Raw genomic sequence first — 16,077 nt, 5'->3', positions numbered from 1 at the left:
TACATAAAAGTATAAAACAATACTTTAAACCACCAATTTAAAGAGTTTGAAAATTATCCCTGTACATTTTCATAAGTATCATGCTTGTGAAGAATACATCTAGCAACCCTGGCATGTCCTCAGTTTATCCACAGAATAGGAACAGAAGAGGCAGAACGAGCATGAACTTTCCTATTAGGCTACGTCTACACTACCACGTATGTCAGAAAAACTTTAATGTCGCTCGGGGGTGTGAATATTCCACCCCACTGAACAACATAAATTATGCCAGCGTAAGTGCTAATGTGCACAGCATCATATCGGCGGGAGACCTTCTCCTGCTGCTTATTGAGAATGGATTAATTATGTCAACAGAAGAGGTCTCTTCTGTTGGCATAGAGCAGCTACATGAGAGCTTTTACAGCAGCACAGCTGCACTGCAATGCTGCGCTGCCGTAACCTCTTAGGTGTAGACAATAGCTTTGATATGCTTCCTATGAAGTTCAACTCTGCTGGAGACACCACTCAAGGATCAGAGAGTAATTCAGTTTCTGTGAACATTCTTTTCTGATTTCATTCCGTCCCGGACTCCCTTTATATCATTCAGTATACAAGAGAAAGTGAACGATGCCTTTTTTGTAGAAATACTGCATTTTTTTTAAATGTAAAAAGAAAACGTTTTCTAGAATTGGCCTGAAACTTATTTAACACAGGGCACCAATAGCCAAATTGTAACTTTTGGTTATAATTGCCATATGCTAGAATAGAAATGGAACCCAGAAGACTAAAGTGTCATGTCCCTATCTTGAAAACATCTAGGCCCGTTATAACAAAATACTGATCTTTAAATAAGTGAATCTAAAAACATGTTACCTCTGATATAAGATCCAGGATGATCTTGATGCATTCCACAACTCTATCAGGCTTTCCACCAATAAGTACCACTCTGTCCGTGGAATGAGGACAGCACTCTTGAAAAAGTTTAATGGTGGTCTGAGTGTTCTGTTAAAAAAAAAGAAACATTTCAACTACAAGTATTTAAGCATGACTAATAGCTCATCAAGAAAACTAACAAAAAAGCCAGCAATATTTGTGTGCATGTATATGTGTGTGTGTGTATATGTATAAATAAATAAATAAAAAAGAGACACAGTCAACTTAACCTAGGCAATTAAAATTCTTAATAGTTTCGGTAGATTTGGTTCCTGAGCTCCCCTACAAAATCTGAAACAAATTCTACACCGCATTGTCAAATGCACAAACTGAAGGAGAAAATTTTTTCCTCTCATCTTTCGGTTACAGTAACCCAAGATTAATTTTAATGATAGGATAAAAAAAAGCACAGACCTGTATTTTTAAATTTTCAGCATCCTTTCAAAACCAATAACTCTATAACCCCAGGATTTAACTTGTAATGTAGGTCACTGTCTATTGTGGTACAGAAATAATATCAAAGATCTTCTTAGGCTGCTTATTTGGTTTTACAGTTGAAATAGTCAATATTTAACTATTTTATACAATAAAAAACCAAAGTAATTAAATTATACCAATCTGTTTTGAAGAGCTAATGATGCATCTAAATTATTAATGGTTTAAAATGAAAGACTAAATATTAAATAATTGATCAATTTTATCCACATATAAATTTAAAATGAGTGCACAAGAAAAATGTAATTTTTTTTTTTGTATATAAAAACCATTACACGAATCAGAGAAGTCAGGGATTTAAGTATTATTGGTAAAAATTTGTTACCGAGTAGCAGGGTGTGAAAAATATTAGAATCTTCTAAGCAACTATAATTTTACAATTTGTAGGACTAGCTCTATCAGTACCAGGCTATTTTTCATATCCTTCCAAAAGCTACATAAATATTTACTAAATTATTTGACCAGACACAGCCTAAATTTTTTTTGTATTGGTGTCCATGCCATGCAACACCAAATAGAATGGTTATATTGTATATTTATAAAAAAACAAAAATGTTAAGGAACTCTTCATAGGTTTCTAAGATGTTTTTAGAAAAAAGGGTGATCCAATTAGACTTAAATACAATACACTTTAGTGGACAGGACGGACCAAAAGTCATAGGCTTTATCACCATCTGTCCTGGGCTCACTGTACAACTGTAGCAAATCCTACAATAAACTATGTACAAGCACACCCCTTTGCCAGCATGGAAATCCGACGTGAAGTCAGTTCTGAGTAAGTCACATTGCCAGTGTTAAAAATAAAGCAGTCACTGAATGCACCCCGCAATGCTGGAACCCACCTATAAATACAAAACTAGTAAATAGCTTATAAAACAAATCTGGATAATGGGGAAAAATTATGATACCTCTCGGAGTTCTTTGATTTTAGCACCCTTGACGCCAATAATTCCTCCTGCCAGACTCTGGTGAATCAACAGCCTTAGCTCGCAGTCAAAGTCACTTCCTTTGTAGTGCTGGTACTGTCGTAAAAGTACATAGAAAAATTTGTACACAATGAAGATCACCCAAATATAGCACAAATTTGTCTTGAATAAATATTTAGCATAGTGCTATTTCGATTTTTTCAGATCGTACAAAGTTCTAACCAGATCTATAGCTGGCCAAAAACGGCTGAAATTTGTTTCTGTATTTCCTATGCTTTGACTACATAACCACTGAAGAACCATGCAGCACTGCGTGGGGTCAAGATAGCATGGTGCAACATCGGAGCCGGAGCAAGTAAAATGAAGAGTTTAGGATGGAATGTTCCCAATGTCCATTTTTGCCTGATTATTGGAAGCATTTTAGTAATTGTGAAGTACCAAATTCTTGTATGTTTAACCTTAAGACAATTTTTTCTGCTGTATCAGAATGCAATTTGTGATAAACTGAATCCAAAAATTGATCTCTTAAATTATTGATTCTTATTGTCTAAGAGTTTGTAACACTTCCCTCCACTAAAAGAAGCTTAATTTACATAGAAAGAATAGCACGGACAGAATTGTCATTTGATGTTTTACATTTCTGAAAATGCAAGTAGAGAAAAAAGGCATACCTCTTCTAAGGTAGGGATAATTTTCTTCAAAATTTCTCCAATTGTTTCAATATCTGCACTTATACTCAATATGCTGTCAAAGGCCACAAGTGCCAGATAATAAAGAGAAGGTGAAAAAAAAAAGCACAAGTAAGTTTTGCATTCATAATCACAGAACTCAAAACAACTTACTACAGAGTAGAATTTACAGTATTCCCCATTTAAAGTAAACCTGTTTACTGAATTTACAACACATGCATCTTTGTTTATGCCCAATATATACACACGATAAATTTAAGATTAGATCTTGCAGAGGCAGAGAGAGCAAGAGACAGAGCAAAAGACAGAGCAAGAGAGAAAATGGGATTTTGGAAGGGCTCAGATTAAGTGGGCAAGAAACTGATGCAGAACTGAAAGTTGGAGTGAATATTTGTGTTCCCCACCACCACTAATTTAGGATACCCTCGCTATTACATCAGTAAAACTGGCACACCTTCTCATAGGAAAAGTAGGGATATGCAAGTGGTGAACATTATATTCGGAGTAAGGTTATGAGACCAGTTAGAAATTACTAATGGGGCTCTGCAAGAAAACAAATACAAAGCAAGACCAAAAAAACCCCAAAAACCAACAAAAAACCCCAAAAAAACCAACCCCCCCCCCAAATAAATAAAAAGACAACACAAATGAGAAGTGAAGGAAAGCGAACCAGAGAGTTAGCATTTCATCAGAAAAAATTATGAACAGGCAATGTTGGGGGAGCAAGGTGGGCCACAAAGACAGAGCGAGAGATTATTTTGAAACAATTTGATTTACAATGCAGCAAATATGCAACACTTGAAGCTGTGCTCCTTCCATTGAAATAAAATTAGTGGATTGTTTGGGTGGGCAACTCACGTAAAAGTTCAGTGACAAAAAGACTTAATGGGGAAAATAAGACAGAAAACTTGAAAAAACAATACACCGTCTATAAGGGGATACTATTTAATTATATAAAAGGCAGGTAATAAAATACATTTCTCTCTTTCTAATCAGGCAGTGAGGCATAAACTGTTGGGACATACCGCTCGGGGCCACTGCTGTCTGGGACTGAAACACTGGCATTGTACTGCATTGGTCATTGGCGTTCGTGGATGTTGGCATTGGGCATGGGCATTCAATCGGAAGTTGTCAAGTATGGCACCCGTTTGGCAACGAGCACATTTTTGGGCATAGCCAACCAGGGTTTTCACATGGGCGTTCAGGGGCGGATGGGCCAACGTCATGATGGGCAACGCAGGGGCAAGTCGATCCAGTACATGGGCAACGGAGATATATGGCCAAAAAAACAAGGAGAGGGAAAAGGGGGAAAAGCAATAAATTTTAATTTAATACAAACTATACTCATTACTCTCAATTAATGAAACAAGCTTAAGTTGTTCTGAAGACTAACACAATAACGGATTGCTACATTGACTGTGGCTTAACATTTATGGACCTTAAAATGAGTTACTTGATCTAACTATACTACTTTTTACTTTTAGCATACGATGTTTCAGTAGTAGGCTGGCTCATGAGGGTAGACACAAAACCTGTTGAGATTCAGATTACTGAAATCCTGGGCAAACCGGGAAAGTTAATATTCTAGATAATTATATATGATATCTGGATTTTTTCCCTCTTTAATAAAAGAACACTAACTGCCAAAGAAGTCAGTTAGTTAATGTGCATATGGTTCCTGACCATTTTCAATTCTAGTTGCTAATGTTTAGGAACTTCCAAGCACAATTTTTACAAGGAGTTCAGTTTACATATTTAAAATTTAAATAATCTAATGAAAAATGTAGACAAATCTGATACCAACTGTGAAATGATATACTACCAAATATGGTGTTTAACGAAGTGTCTTTCAAGAGAGAAAAACTGCCGAAATCATAGCTGATGTCAAGTACAAGAGGATAAACTAATGAAATTTCTTTTTAAGTGTTGCCAAGTTTTATAAACAAACATTTATGTTGAACATGTGTCTAATCACAAGAGTCAACCCACTATAAAACGTGAATAGTAGATAAATCATGATCATTTAAAATCTTCCAAGTTACAGAATAAAATGTTTCTATGCTGTTCTATACCCATATTTAAATCATGCAATCTTCTTAACATTAATGTCTTTGTGCTTCATGTGCAAGCTGTTAAAGTAAGAACAGATGGACAGTTTTAAAAAAAGGAAGTCTAAAAAATATTCATCTATCACTGGGTTAAGCCAGCCACCTGCAATGGTTTTCAGTAATACTATAATTGATTCACACATATGGGAAATGGTGCAATTAAGGGTTTTAAGCTCTGTCAATATTTCTAATTAGATTGTTAACTCACTTGAAGTGTATAATTTAGTGGAATCCTGTTAATACGCAAAGAGGTTTAATACAAACCTCCTCCCACATAACTCAATCTGGGTTTTAATTACAATATAAACTCAAAAACCTTGAGGTTATCTATTCTAACAGTCATTACAAATGGCTTGTAACTCGACTATTAAGGTCTAAAACCGATTTTCTCAATTTCTAGAAATGCATGTAATCAGGTTTAAATGCAGTGTTCTGAAAGAATCGATAAATTAGTTCAAACTCTCAAATACTCACGTCTGTACGAAGTGCCTTAATATTTTTGCCACCTTTTCCAATCACTGCTCCAGCATTCTGAAAAAATATTCAAAAATTACACAATGCCAATGCAAAATTTACTTTTTTCCAAAGGGAAATAAGTTTAAAAATGACATTTATTTTTGCACCAGGTTGATTTTAGCATGCCTTTAAAGACAGTTTTCTTTAAAAGGGTTCAAATTAAATGATGGTGAAGAAATTGAGACAAGCTATGCAAACTGAAAAAAAGGCTGACAGATCTGTTACTGCTCAATTAAGAAAAAGCAAAATTTTGCAATCTAATAAAATTTCCATATTAACTTTAAATTTCTGGGTGTTTCAGTCTGCATCACTACAATATCAAGATATAGTTCACCTCTGAAAAGTGACATTGGCATTATGAGGTTCCACATTTATTGTGCAGGTCAATGGCTTTTAGATTAAATCTTTCAGTTTATAAGAAGGTTATCATCTTAATTGCCAGCACTATAAAACTTGACTTTTAGATTGCATAATGCTCCTTGACAACTACTTGTAATAAAGGGTCTACAGTCCAAGTGTTGCCCTTGATTACACCTATGCAACTCTACTGCCTTCTTGCAAGGTACAACCCAAGTTATGATATGAAGACAATGGAGTTGAAGTGGCTCTGCAATTTGGATTTATCCGATTTATTTACAAGCCAAAAAACAATCCAGTTCACATTCAGAATCCACCATGTTGTGAAAAATTAAGAGCGGTAAAAAACCTTACTTCAACTAAATAAAGTAGGTATAACTCAATACATATAGAGAGGATTGTTGAGTAAGGTGATGCCAATTTAGAATGTCACTTTCCTGAGTAAGTCTACATTTCACATTTTTGATTAGTAGACTAAATTTGCAACAGTCTATAACATTGGTAGATGTTCAACAATGGCAAATAAATGTATCAAACTAGGCTGTTATATTGACTGGTGTACTAAAATCACCTGCTTACTATGCTGCAGGTTCTTCAAATACTATACTGAGTATGTCAAACTTGTTCTGCAACAATTTATGTAATCCATCTTCTAGAAATACCACATACAGTCAAAGAAACATAAATCCTAACAATAAAACCCCAACTATAGATTACTTTACTTCAGCAAAATAGAAAACCAAGCTGTGCCCATATTTTGATGACTGCATGGCAATTTCTGAGAGAACCAAGGAATTAGCCATAGCAAGATTATCACCTTCTGTCTCGGTGTCGCAGATAAACACAGTGGGGGTAAATGCTAAACTAGAGTAAACTGACATATAAAAATGTATATCCACTGAGGAGCTACCCATGTATTCTTCCACACTGCTCTTTTGTTTACTATGAGGGTGACTAACAATTGCACTGTTGAAAATAAAGTTATTAAAATTCACAGGCATAATTTCCTCCCCCATATTTAAGTTGATGATCCCAATTGAACAATGTTCTCCTTACAGCCTTATTATCGGAGGTTAATTTTTAGTCCAAGCCCAGGAAATAACCTGCACTTTAACTGTTATTGCTTAACTTCCTGGTTACTGGCTTAAAATGTAAGACCTTAAAAATTACTAAGGACTAATCCTGGTAAAATTGCATTGAAAAAAAAGAAAAGGAGTACTTGTGACACCTTAGAGACTAACAAATGCCACAAGTACTCCTCTTCTTTTTGCGAATACAGACTAACACGGCTGCTACTCTGAAACCTATCATAAAAAAAATCACTTTTTATCTGCAACATCCCATCACCACATTCAATATTCCAAACAATAAAGTTTCATTTGACTATTTTAAAAGATGAACTACACAGTGTTGCTATTTCTGCTACAACACTGTACGTTAGTTCTCTCAGCAGAGTGAAAAATAAAGTTTTATTTTACATTTTTGTTTATAAACCTTCAACTAGAAACTCAAGCACCAAGATTATATGCTTTGCTATGACTGCCTGCATAATTGCTACTACACACTTTAAAGGGGTAACATATTTCAAGTATATTACTTTGCTCTGAAGCAGGATGCGCAGTTCTACCATTTCATCAGTGTTGCGAGATCTTTTGAAAGCCTGTTCTTCTTCCATATCTTCTGCAGGACGTTTTCCTATAGTTTCATAGGGAAGGAATGCAAACACTCATTTAGCTTTTGCTATGCCATATTCAAAACGTGTGCACTTCGATACCAATGTTCCTGATTAAACTTTGTTCGATTAAGCGGATACCAATGTCAAATCCAAAAGCTAAATATACTGAACATTTGTAACCAAAATAATTCACAATTCCAATGCAAAAACTGTGGTAATTAACATTCTTACAGAATGGTGATCTTAATATTGCATACTTAATCTATGAAGTATAGTTTAAACCAAGATGTCGGGGGTTTGTCGCTTTTATGAAATTTAGGTCTACACCATTTATTAAGATATACTTATGATGACAGTAGTGCCGTTTTACAATTTCCAAAATTCTCAAAAGATTAACACGAACATATCCAAAAGGCTGAAAATAGTTTACCCCATTGCTGAGTACTACTGGAATAATTTGCAATGCAACAATTCAAATACTCTCTTTACAAGCTGGCACCAATTACTATGAAAACTGAATTACTGCTGCTTTTTGAATTTTGCCACTGATTATAAGATCCTGAGTAAGCAATGCATACTATCTGTAGTTCTTTTGTGCAAAATACTAAGTAAATAAAAGCTGCAATAATGACGCTGACTAGTACTTGCTTCTGTTGACCAGAAATACGAGCTAAATAATGGATAGATGATAAAACAATTTTTAAATCCTTAGTTTTTACACTTATTTGATTAGCATCTGTGTATACACATACACACATGCTAAACAAGAACACGCAGTAATGCACTGACAAGATAGCCAAACTCATAGCACTGAATCAAAATTCAAAACGTAATGTTTTTTGACCATTAAGAAATTTTCAGAAGTGTCACAGTCAATGCATAAGAGGTACTGCGACCTACTGTCTTGAAAACATTCAGTACATCTAAGTTATTGAATTTGTGAATGCAATTAGTATTTTAACAATTTAAGCCTTCTAAAGTATTTAAAAGCATATAGCCTTTATAGAAATGCTTAAAATTGTCTCAAGGCTAAACATACAAGAATTTGGTACTCACAATTACTAAAATGCTTCCAATAATCAAGCAAAAATGGACATTGGGAACATTCCTTCCTAAACTGTTCATTTTACTCGCTATATATACTTGCATATAGCTTTTATAGAACTTACCATTTGTCTCTGTGTTGGTAAAGGTCTCCTCTTGCTGCTCAGTCTCCATCACTACCTTTTATTTTTAGACTAGTAAATGGAACCTGTCAAAGAATAAAAAGGCTAGCACAAGTACTCTTTATAGAAAAAATCAAACTGCATCTTGCTAAAACAAACAATCAAAGAGACAACTGCTTCTAGAACTTACGATTATATATCCTTGTAGAGCAAAACTGAAGTGTTCTGGGCGGGATCAAAACCAACAGCCTATTGCTTCAATAGCCTATGAAAACCAACATACATTAATTTTAGTCTTGTTCAAGACTGTGTAACTGTAAATGAACAAGAGTACATTGAAGCTGATGCATTGAGAGCTTTCCACTGTAAACGCTATTCTACAGTTTTTCTTTAGAACTCAGACAGCATGAGGCCTTAACATAAAAAGGCCAACAACTGATTTTTCCCCACTTCCAGTCAAGATGTAGTTATTGAAATAGTTTTGCATTTGTTCATAATTTTCAGATTACGTTTAGCAACATTTCAGTATTCACCTTTCACTCAACAAATGGGAACTTCAAATTCTAAAATTAAATGAGACAAATCAATCCTTATTACACACAGTACACTAACACTTTAGACTTATGCACACCTTATTTTGAGGGGTTTCCACAGTCTACCTGTAAACAGGAGAGACTACTCAAGTTAAAGCACAATTACAAAAGCCAGTAACAATTTATTAGCCACATCAACTTGTTTTTAATAGGGCTTTTAACTCCAACATCAGCTGTGAGTCTTTAGAATGATAAAAGACGTACCTGTAAGTTTAGGAAAACTTTACTAAAAGCACTGCACAAGCATATTTTACCCTCATGTATACACATACAACTGCTATCACACATTAAAAGCAGTTAAATATATTCAAGTGTAAACTATACATTTGCCTGCTTGTGTAAGTCTGCGTAAGAATGTTCAGAAATTGCATTGTCTGAAATCCTATTAAGTATAGATTTGCACAGTATTCTTTAAACCCACATTTCAACAACTAAATACATCAAAAAATAGGTTTCCTAGGCTAACAAAAACTCCATGCTGGTTTAGAATTCTTGGTATTCTCTACCTGAAGTTTGACTTAATACTGTTGATTAATTCAGGATATTTAACGGGTTTATGCAGACAAGTGGGCAATATCCATAGTATTGTTATAAATCACTGCATTATTCTAGAAACATATATTTGGGGAGCGCCCAAACTAGCCTTTGTAAATGTATTAACTCTCTGAAATTAACTATTAACTCGGGGATAAAAAAAAAAAGATTAGTGCAAACATATTTTCAAGTCTATATTTCTGCCACAATTGAGGAAAAAAGTGAACTCGAAAAAGTTCAAATCGATTGTGAATATATGGCCTGGGGATGTAACCGTGACATTTCCGAGCCGCATTTCCATTGCTGCTAACGCCATCAGGAAAGCCCATAAACCTAGGCATTGGTATGCCCCATATTTACTGAGCTGCTTACAGGCGGCTCTAATGCTCCCAAGTGGGAGTGGTGTGTGGCTAATTCACGCTGGCTATAGTGCTAGGCTAGAAAGTGCCAGTCCAAAAGCATTACACGAATAACGTAGCAGCAAGCCATAAACACTGTACAAGAACCGATACTCAGTAGGGCAGTGGAAGGGAGATTACAGTGCCTACAACTTGCCCTGTGCTGGTGTAACCCTTTTGCGCATCGGGACGGGAGGAGCTTAGCCGAGATTGGCCACAACGATGAGAACTGGGGCAGGGTCGGCCGCCACCCCAACCCACTCGCCCAACAAGCGGGATACTCGCTGCCTGAGAAGCGAGCAGCCGCGCCTCCGGACTCGGCCGCTCCCGGTGTCGGCTCTGATAGAGCTGTCCCGCTCCCGGAGGTGGTGGGGGGGAGAGAGGGAGAAAGAAGCCGACTAGCCGAGTTATATAATCTCCTCTTCTCCCCCCGAGATGACTCCGGAGCTTCTCTCTTTCCCGGCGGCAGGTCAGGGAAAAGAAATGGCGGCCGCTGTAATGGCGCCTACGCGCTGCTAGGCGGAGCCGGGAGCGGAAAAGCCACCACCACGCGGTCACACCAAGGCCTACCCCTTGGCTGCCCGGGCCGACACAAAAGAGGCGCCTAGGAGCCCTCGCACCACGGCCTGCCCGGGCGGATAAAGGCCTCCCAGCAAGAAAGGAGCCCCCCCCGCCGCCATGATCGCCCTGCGGGAACCGAGACCCAACCCGGATCCCGCAGATATCGACACAGGCCCCGCAAGGGCCACCGCGCACGCTAGACGCCTCTCCCCGATTGCGCGCGCCATGATCCCCCAACAGCCAGTCCCCCACACCGAGTTAGCAAAACAAGCCCGCAGAGATCACCCTTCCCCCGCCCCCCAACCCGCCACGTCCGACTGCAGGAGGGAAGGGGGGAGAGACTCAGCGTATGCGGGAACCGACCGACTGGGGGGGGTGGGGGCCCTACAATCCCTCAGGGCACGGATCTGCTCAACCCACTCCCGCAAACGGGGAAGACTTCTGCCCTCGGGCAAAGGAGGCAGTGCCCTGGTGAGGAAAGGGAGCTAGCAGCGTGACGGTGTAGGCTGATGCACAGTTACAACCAGGCCGCCCGCATCACTGTGTCTCGAGACGGAGACGGATTGGCGCAAACGGGTCCCGACTTCATTTATAGCGGGAGGAAGAATCCCACGCGCTGCATTGCCCCCCTTTCTCCTCAGGGCCGGCCTCTCCAGGCTACGTCTTACCGCGCTGCGCGCTCTCTGGTCCCAAGCAGCGACGCACCAGTCGCCTGCCCTACCGACTCGAGTGTGAGAAAGAAAGGGGTGTGGAAAGGAACAGCCCCCACCACCAACGCGCACACACAGAGCACTTTCAGCCCATTGGCTCAGCCTACAACCGAAGATGGCACGCCACAGCTCTATTGGCTAACAGAGCTGCCCATCACGCCTCAGGCGGTTCCCACTTAGCCCCGCCCTCCGTGGTAGCTACGCAAATCTATTTGGGCCCGAAAACCGTAAAAAGGTGCCCGGCTTTATTCTCCGGTCGCTCTGCATCGCACTGGCATGTCGGACACCCTTTACCTGACAGGCAGGAGTCACGATAAAAGCTACGACAGCAACAAGAACCAGCGGGCGGTGTAAGGGAAGCAAGAGCGACCTCCGTCGTATGGCGAGAAAATGGCGTTTGTGAAAACTCCGCCTCCCTCGTCAGTCTCCGAGATGGGCGAAACTCTCGCGAGGTTCAAAGTCGCGCGCACTTGGCCGGGCACTTCCCGGCTCTAAATGATCGTTAGATTTTAGGCTCGTGTCGTGCGGACAGTGCGGAGCACGGCTGGCTCTGCGCATCCATACCGTGCGCGCGCGTGTTATGAGGGGCGGGAGGAGTGGTGTCTGTTGCCTTTTCCTGGCCGCTTGGCTCGCTGCCCCGCCCCGGGTGCGGGTAAGTGGGGCCGCTCCCCGCGAGCCGGGGTTGGTGGGGGCTGGTACCTAGCACGCTCTCCTCTAATTCCGCCAGCCCCACTGCCCGTGGGTCGTGACATTCACAGCACCGTGCAGCCGGGCTCCGTCCCCAGCGCTCTGCCTAGAGCCTAGCGGCCATGGCGCCTGCGCTCTGAACCGGTTCGAGCGCCGCAGCGAGGTGGTGAGGGTGTTCACGATGGTTTCCTAGATCCGCTTTCAGAACGCTCTCAGCCGCATGCCTGGGCGGCACCAGTGGCCTCTCTTGGTTGGAAAGCCGCTAAAGCCACTGCTTTTGGGGCAGGGCCTGCGTTGCCCTCTGTCTGCGGGGCACCTACTGCACTGCAGAGGACACTGCAAGACAAATGACAAAAACAGTTTGCAAATGCAAAGCCGGAGGCAGCAAAACTGATAGCAAAACGGTCCGTCTCATTGTAATCATACTGAAGTCAGTAGCTCCTACTTGCACAGGATGACCAGGCCCATAAATGTGTGAACACACTGCTTTCTTTTCACGTGGGGGAGAAAGTCTGCTTGCCTTGCAACGTGACTGATTCAGGCAGAAGTTTAGGCCAGGGTGGCTTTTGCCACAGACTAATACATAATTTAGAATTTCATGGAGGAGAAAGGTCTTATCAACCTCTGCTCTTATAATGCTTCTATAGCTCCTTTAAAAATAAAAAACAGAAATAATAAAACTTTAAGCTTTCTGATTATATAATAATGAAGTAAAAAAGGATACAACCCAGCTGTGTATGTTTTATTGAATTTCTTGTTTCTTTTGTTGATCAATTTTTAAGACCATATAACCCTCAAAGAGCTTTTATTAGTAATATGGGTGTTCCTCAAGGCCTCACTGCTACAATTTGGGACCACCTCTACCTGGAATTTCAGTTTAGTCAAGGTGCCTGGTTGTATGATTTCACATCTTTAAAAGTACTCTACAACTGGATTCAAGACTTGGACATAGCTAGATACTACTTTAGTTCTAACGCTTTCATCCAGTTACAGCACTTTTAAGGTCCCCTCTGTGCCATAATTGTACACAAATCCCCTGAGTTGCTCATAGAATAGATGGGTCCTGTCACTTCTACACATGAGCTTATTAGTAGCAGTGAAAATAAGGACCATGTTCCTGTCAAAAGTAGAGAAGGTACTAGAGCCATTCCTGGAGGAAGAAAGCAAACATAAACTGAGGCTGAGGAGGACCTCCCAGCCTGCTTTCCACTATTTAATCTGGCGGGGTGGGAGGGAGATGAGACAATGACAGCAAGCATTCTTTCTGCCAGCAAGAAGAAAGATTTTTGAGTCACAGGCTTGTCAGAAGTCTGTACAAAAGATGGAGTCACCAAGATGGGTTTAGGGAGAGCAGCCTAGTAAAAATCTCAACACTCTCAGTTCTTTCTGGTGACCAGCTGGATACTTAGGCCTTGTCTACACTGAGACTTACAGCGTTGAAACTTTATTCGCTCAGGGGTGTGAAAAAACACCTCCCTGAGCAATGCAAGTTTCAGTGCTGTAAAATGGCAGTGTAGATAGTGCTACAGCGCCTGGACCCTCCCCTCATGGAGGTGGTTTTATTACAGCACCAGGAGAGCTCTGTCTCCCAGCGCTGGAGCTATGACTACACAACCACATTAAAGCGCTGCTATGGTAAGTGGCCCAAGAATAAACTTTTTTTGTTTCTTTTCAGGGGATTCATGCATTTTTCCTATAACGTAAAAGAAAATGAGTGGATCTAGTGTTGCAGGAAAAGTGGAAACCTGGCTTTCTTCTACGTGGCATGTTAAAGTTCCTCTGACGTGGCTAGAAGCTTGTATTAACTGGATCCAACAAGAAAATGGTTGTAATTTAACTCAAGCTCAGATTAACAAACAGGTATTTGAGCAGTGGCTTCTTACAGATCTGAGAGATTTGGACTATCCTGTTTTGCCTGATTGTATCTTAGATGGTCCAAAAGGAGAACTGAATGGCTTTTATTCCATACAGATTGATTCACTGGTGGATGTTAGCCAGCCTGCATATTCCCAGTTGCAAAAGATTAGAGGAAAAAATACTGTAAATGAAGAAGTAACAGCCAACACTCAGGCACCCCAAAAGTCCTGGGAATCAAAGCCTACCCGAATGCTGATGCTGCAGCTAACTGATGGAATACATCAAATTCAGGGTATGGAATACCAACCCATTCCTGTCCTCCATAGTAATCTTCCTCCAGGTACAAAAATTACAATACAGGGTAACATTGCATATCGTCTTGGAGTTCTTTTGCTAAAATCAGAAAATGTGAAATTGTTGGGGGGCGAAGTAGATGCTCTTCTGGAGGACTATGCTCAGGAAAGAGTCCTTGCCAGGTTAATTGGAGAAGCTGAGAACCCTAATCCTGTCAAGCAGCATGATCATGAACAAGGCATTTTAGGAGCTGTTGATGAACTAGGACAAACTCTAGGACCTTCAGATGAAGAGCTTCTAGCAAGTCTTGATGAAAATGATGAATTTACCATAAATCATGAAGTTCCTTTAGAAAGTGGATATTGTAGCAGAAGTAACAACTCAAATACAGCCACACATTTGCTCCTTTCAAGCAATGAAAACTACTCACAACAGGAATTTGGGATCCTCTTGCCTGGGGCAAATGAAGAACAAAGTGTTCCAGCTATGGAGGATGTTGATGGAGATTTAGATGACTTCTCATTGGAAGATGACTTGTTTTTAGAAGAAGAGATCCAAGAAGAAATTCAGACAATGCAGCCACCGGTCATAAACAAAACCATAGATATCATTACACAAAGATTTTCACATATGCCAAGATCTTCACTAAGTTACACATCTGAAAAAGATGACAGAGGTCAGTTGGATTCAGTTAGCAAAGAAAAATCCTGTGGGAGAGAACTGTCTGTTGGTGATGAAAGTAGTACAAGTAATTTTTCACTACACCATAATGTACAACACTCCAAGAGCTTTACCAACGATTTCTCCTTGGAAAATGTTCTTGAGCAGAAGTGTAATAAGATAGATGTAGTTAAGAGCAGTCAAAAAAATTGTAGTTTTTCTGGCAGTAGATTGTTAAACAAAAGACTAGTTAATTTTTCAAAAACTGATTCAGAGATAAACAAACAAAGTTACTGTGTACAAACCTTTTCTTACAGAACAACAGAGAAATGCAAAAGTCTTGAGTTAGATTCCCCACCTTTTACATATATTTCTGTTCTACTTGCAAATACCGCAGAAACTGTTACAACAGTGAAAGTTAAAGCCTTTATTGTAACCCTTACTGGAAATCTCACAAGCAGCAGTGGCTTCTGGAATATAATGGCAAAAATCTCTGATGGTACCGCTTATCTAGAGGTAGACATTGCTGATGAAATTCTAACCAGCTTAATTGGATTTTCAGTGTCTGAAATGAAACAGTTAAGGAAAGATCCCATTCTACATCAGAAGCTTAAGGATGGTTTGCAGAAATGCCAAAGAGAACTGATAGATCTTTGTTGTTTGATGACTATTGAATTTAATCCCTTTCAATCTAAAGCAACAGTACTAATTTTACAAGATGTTGATGCAGTAGATCTAGAAAACTTGAAGAAACGTTTAGATAAATAGTTGGAGGAAAAATCTATAGAAAGTAGTCCCAGGAAATATGTAATTCAAGGCATAGCAAAGTAAGTGTTGAGAACTTAAGAAGTCCAGTGGTTTGTGTTTGTTTTTCTTAATGGCAGTGAGGGAAGGTGGGGGAAATATCCATTCTTTAAGGGGAAAATATTTGAATAAAAA

The 16,077-nt window shown here is 39.7% G+C and overlaps 2 protein-coding genes across 4 annotated transcripts in view; one reads left to right on the top strand and one right to left on the bottom strand.

Annotated features, from left to right (window-relative positions):
- The window catches only part of HNRNPK (heterogeneous nuclear ribonucleoprotein K), a 26,626-nt gene extending 14,535 nt beyond the window's left edge, over positions 1-12,091 (bottom strand). For 2 of the 3 annotated variants that reach the window (XM_074953180.1, XM_074953182.1), the window contains exons 1-9: positions 11,599-11,742; positions 9,035-9,109; positions 8,848-8,930; positions 7,601-7,698; positions 5,605-5,661; positions 4,048-4,091; positions 3,005-3,077; positions 2,316-2,429; positions 853-981 (exon numbers count right to left, since the gene is read on the bottom strand). In XM_074953180.1, coding sequence (XP_074809281.1) covers positions 853-981; positions 2,316-2,429; positions 3,005-3,077; positions 4,048-4,091; positions 5,605-5,661; positions 7,601-7,698; positions 8,848-8,896 — 564 coding nt within the window. In that variant the 5' untranslated portion in view covers positions 8,897-8,930; positions 9,035-9,109; positions 11,599-11,742. Of the gene's footprint in view, positions 1-852; positions 982-2,315; positions 2,430-3,004; positions 3,078-4,047; positions 4,092-5,604; positions 5,662-7,600; positions 7,699-8,847; positions 8,931-9,034; positions 9,110-11,598; positions 11,743-11,934 lie in introns of those variants that run through there. The other variant, XM_074953181.1, reaches the window with a different exon arrangement.
- RMI1 (RecQ mediated genome instability 1) lies at positions 12,026-16,077 on the top strand. Its single transcript, XM_074953179.1, has 2 exons — positions 12,026-12,292; positions 14,003-16,077. The coding sequence occupies exon 2, from the start codon at positions 14,038-14,040 to the stop codon at positions 15,904-15,906; it is 1,869 nt and encodes a 622-aa protein (XP_074809280.1). The 5' UTR covers positions 12,026-12,292; positions 14,003-14,037; the 3' UTR covers positions 15,907-16,077.

This window comes from Natator depressus, chromosome 5, assembly GCF_965152275.1.
Source record: "Natator depressus isolate rNatDep1 chromosome 5, rNatDep2.hap1, whole genome shotgun sequence".
In the NCBI taxonomy this organism is placed as follows: Eukaryota; Metazoa; Chordata; order Testudines; family Cheloniidae; genus Natator; species Natator depressus.
Note: the sequence above shows the minus strand (reverse complement) of the source record. Positions and strands in the feature narration are given on the sequence as shown.

Bases quoted from the DNA above. Each gene is read 5' to 3' on its own strand.
- RMI1 (XM_074953179.1), top strand. From the start codon at position 14,038: ATGAGTGGATCTAGTGTTGCAGGAAAAGTGGAAACCTGGCTTTCTTCT.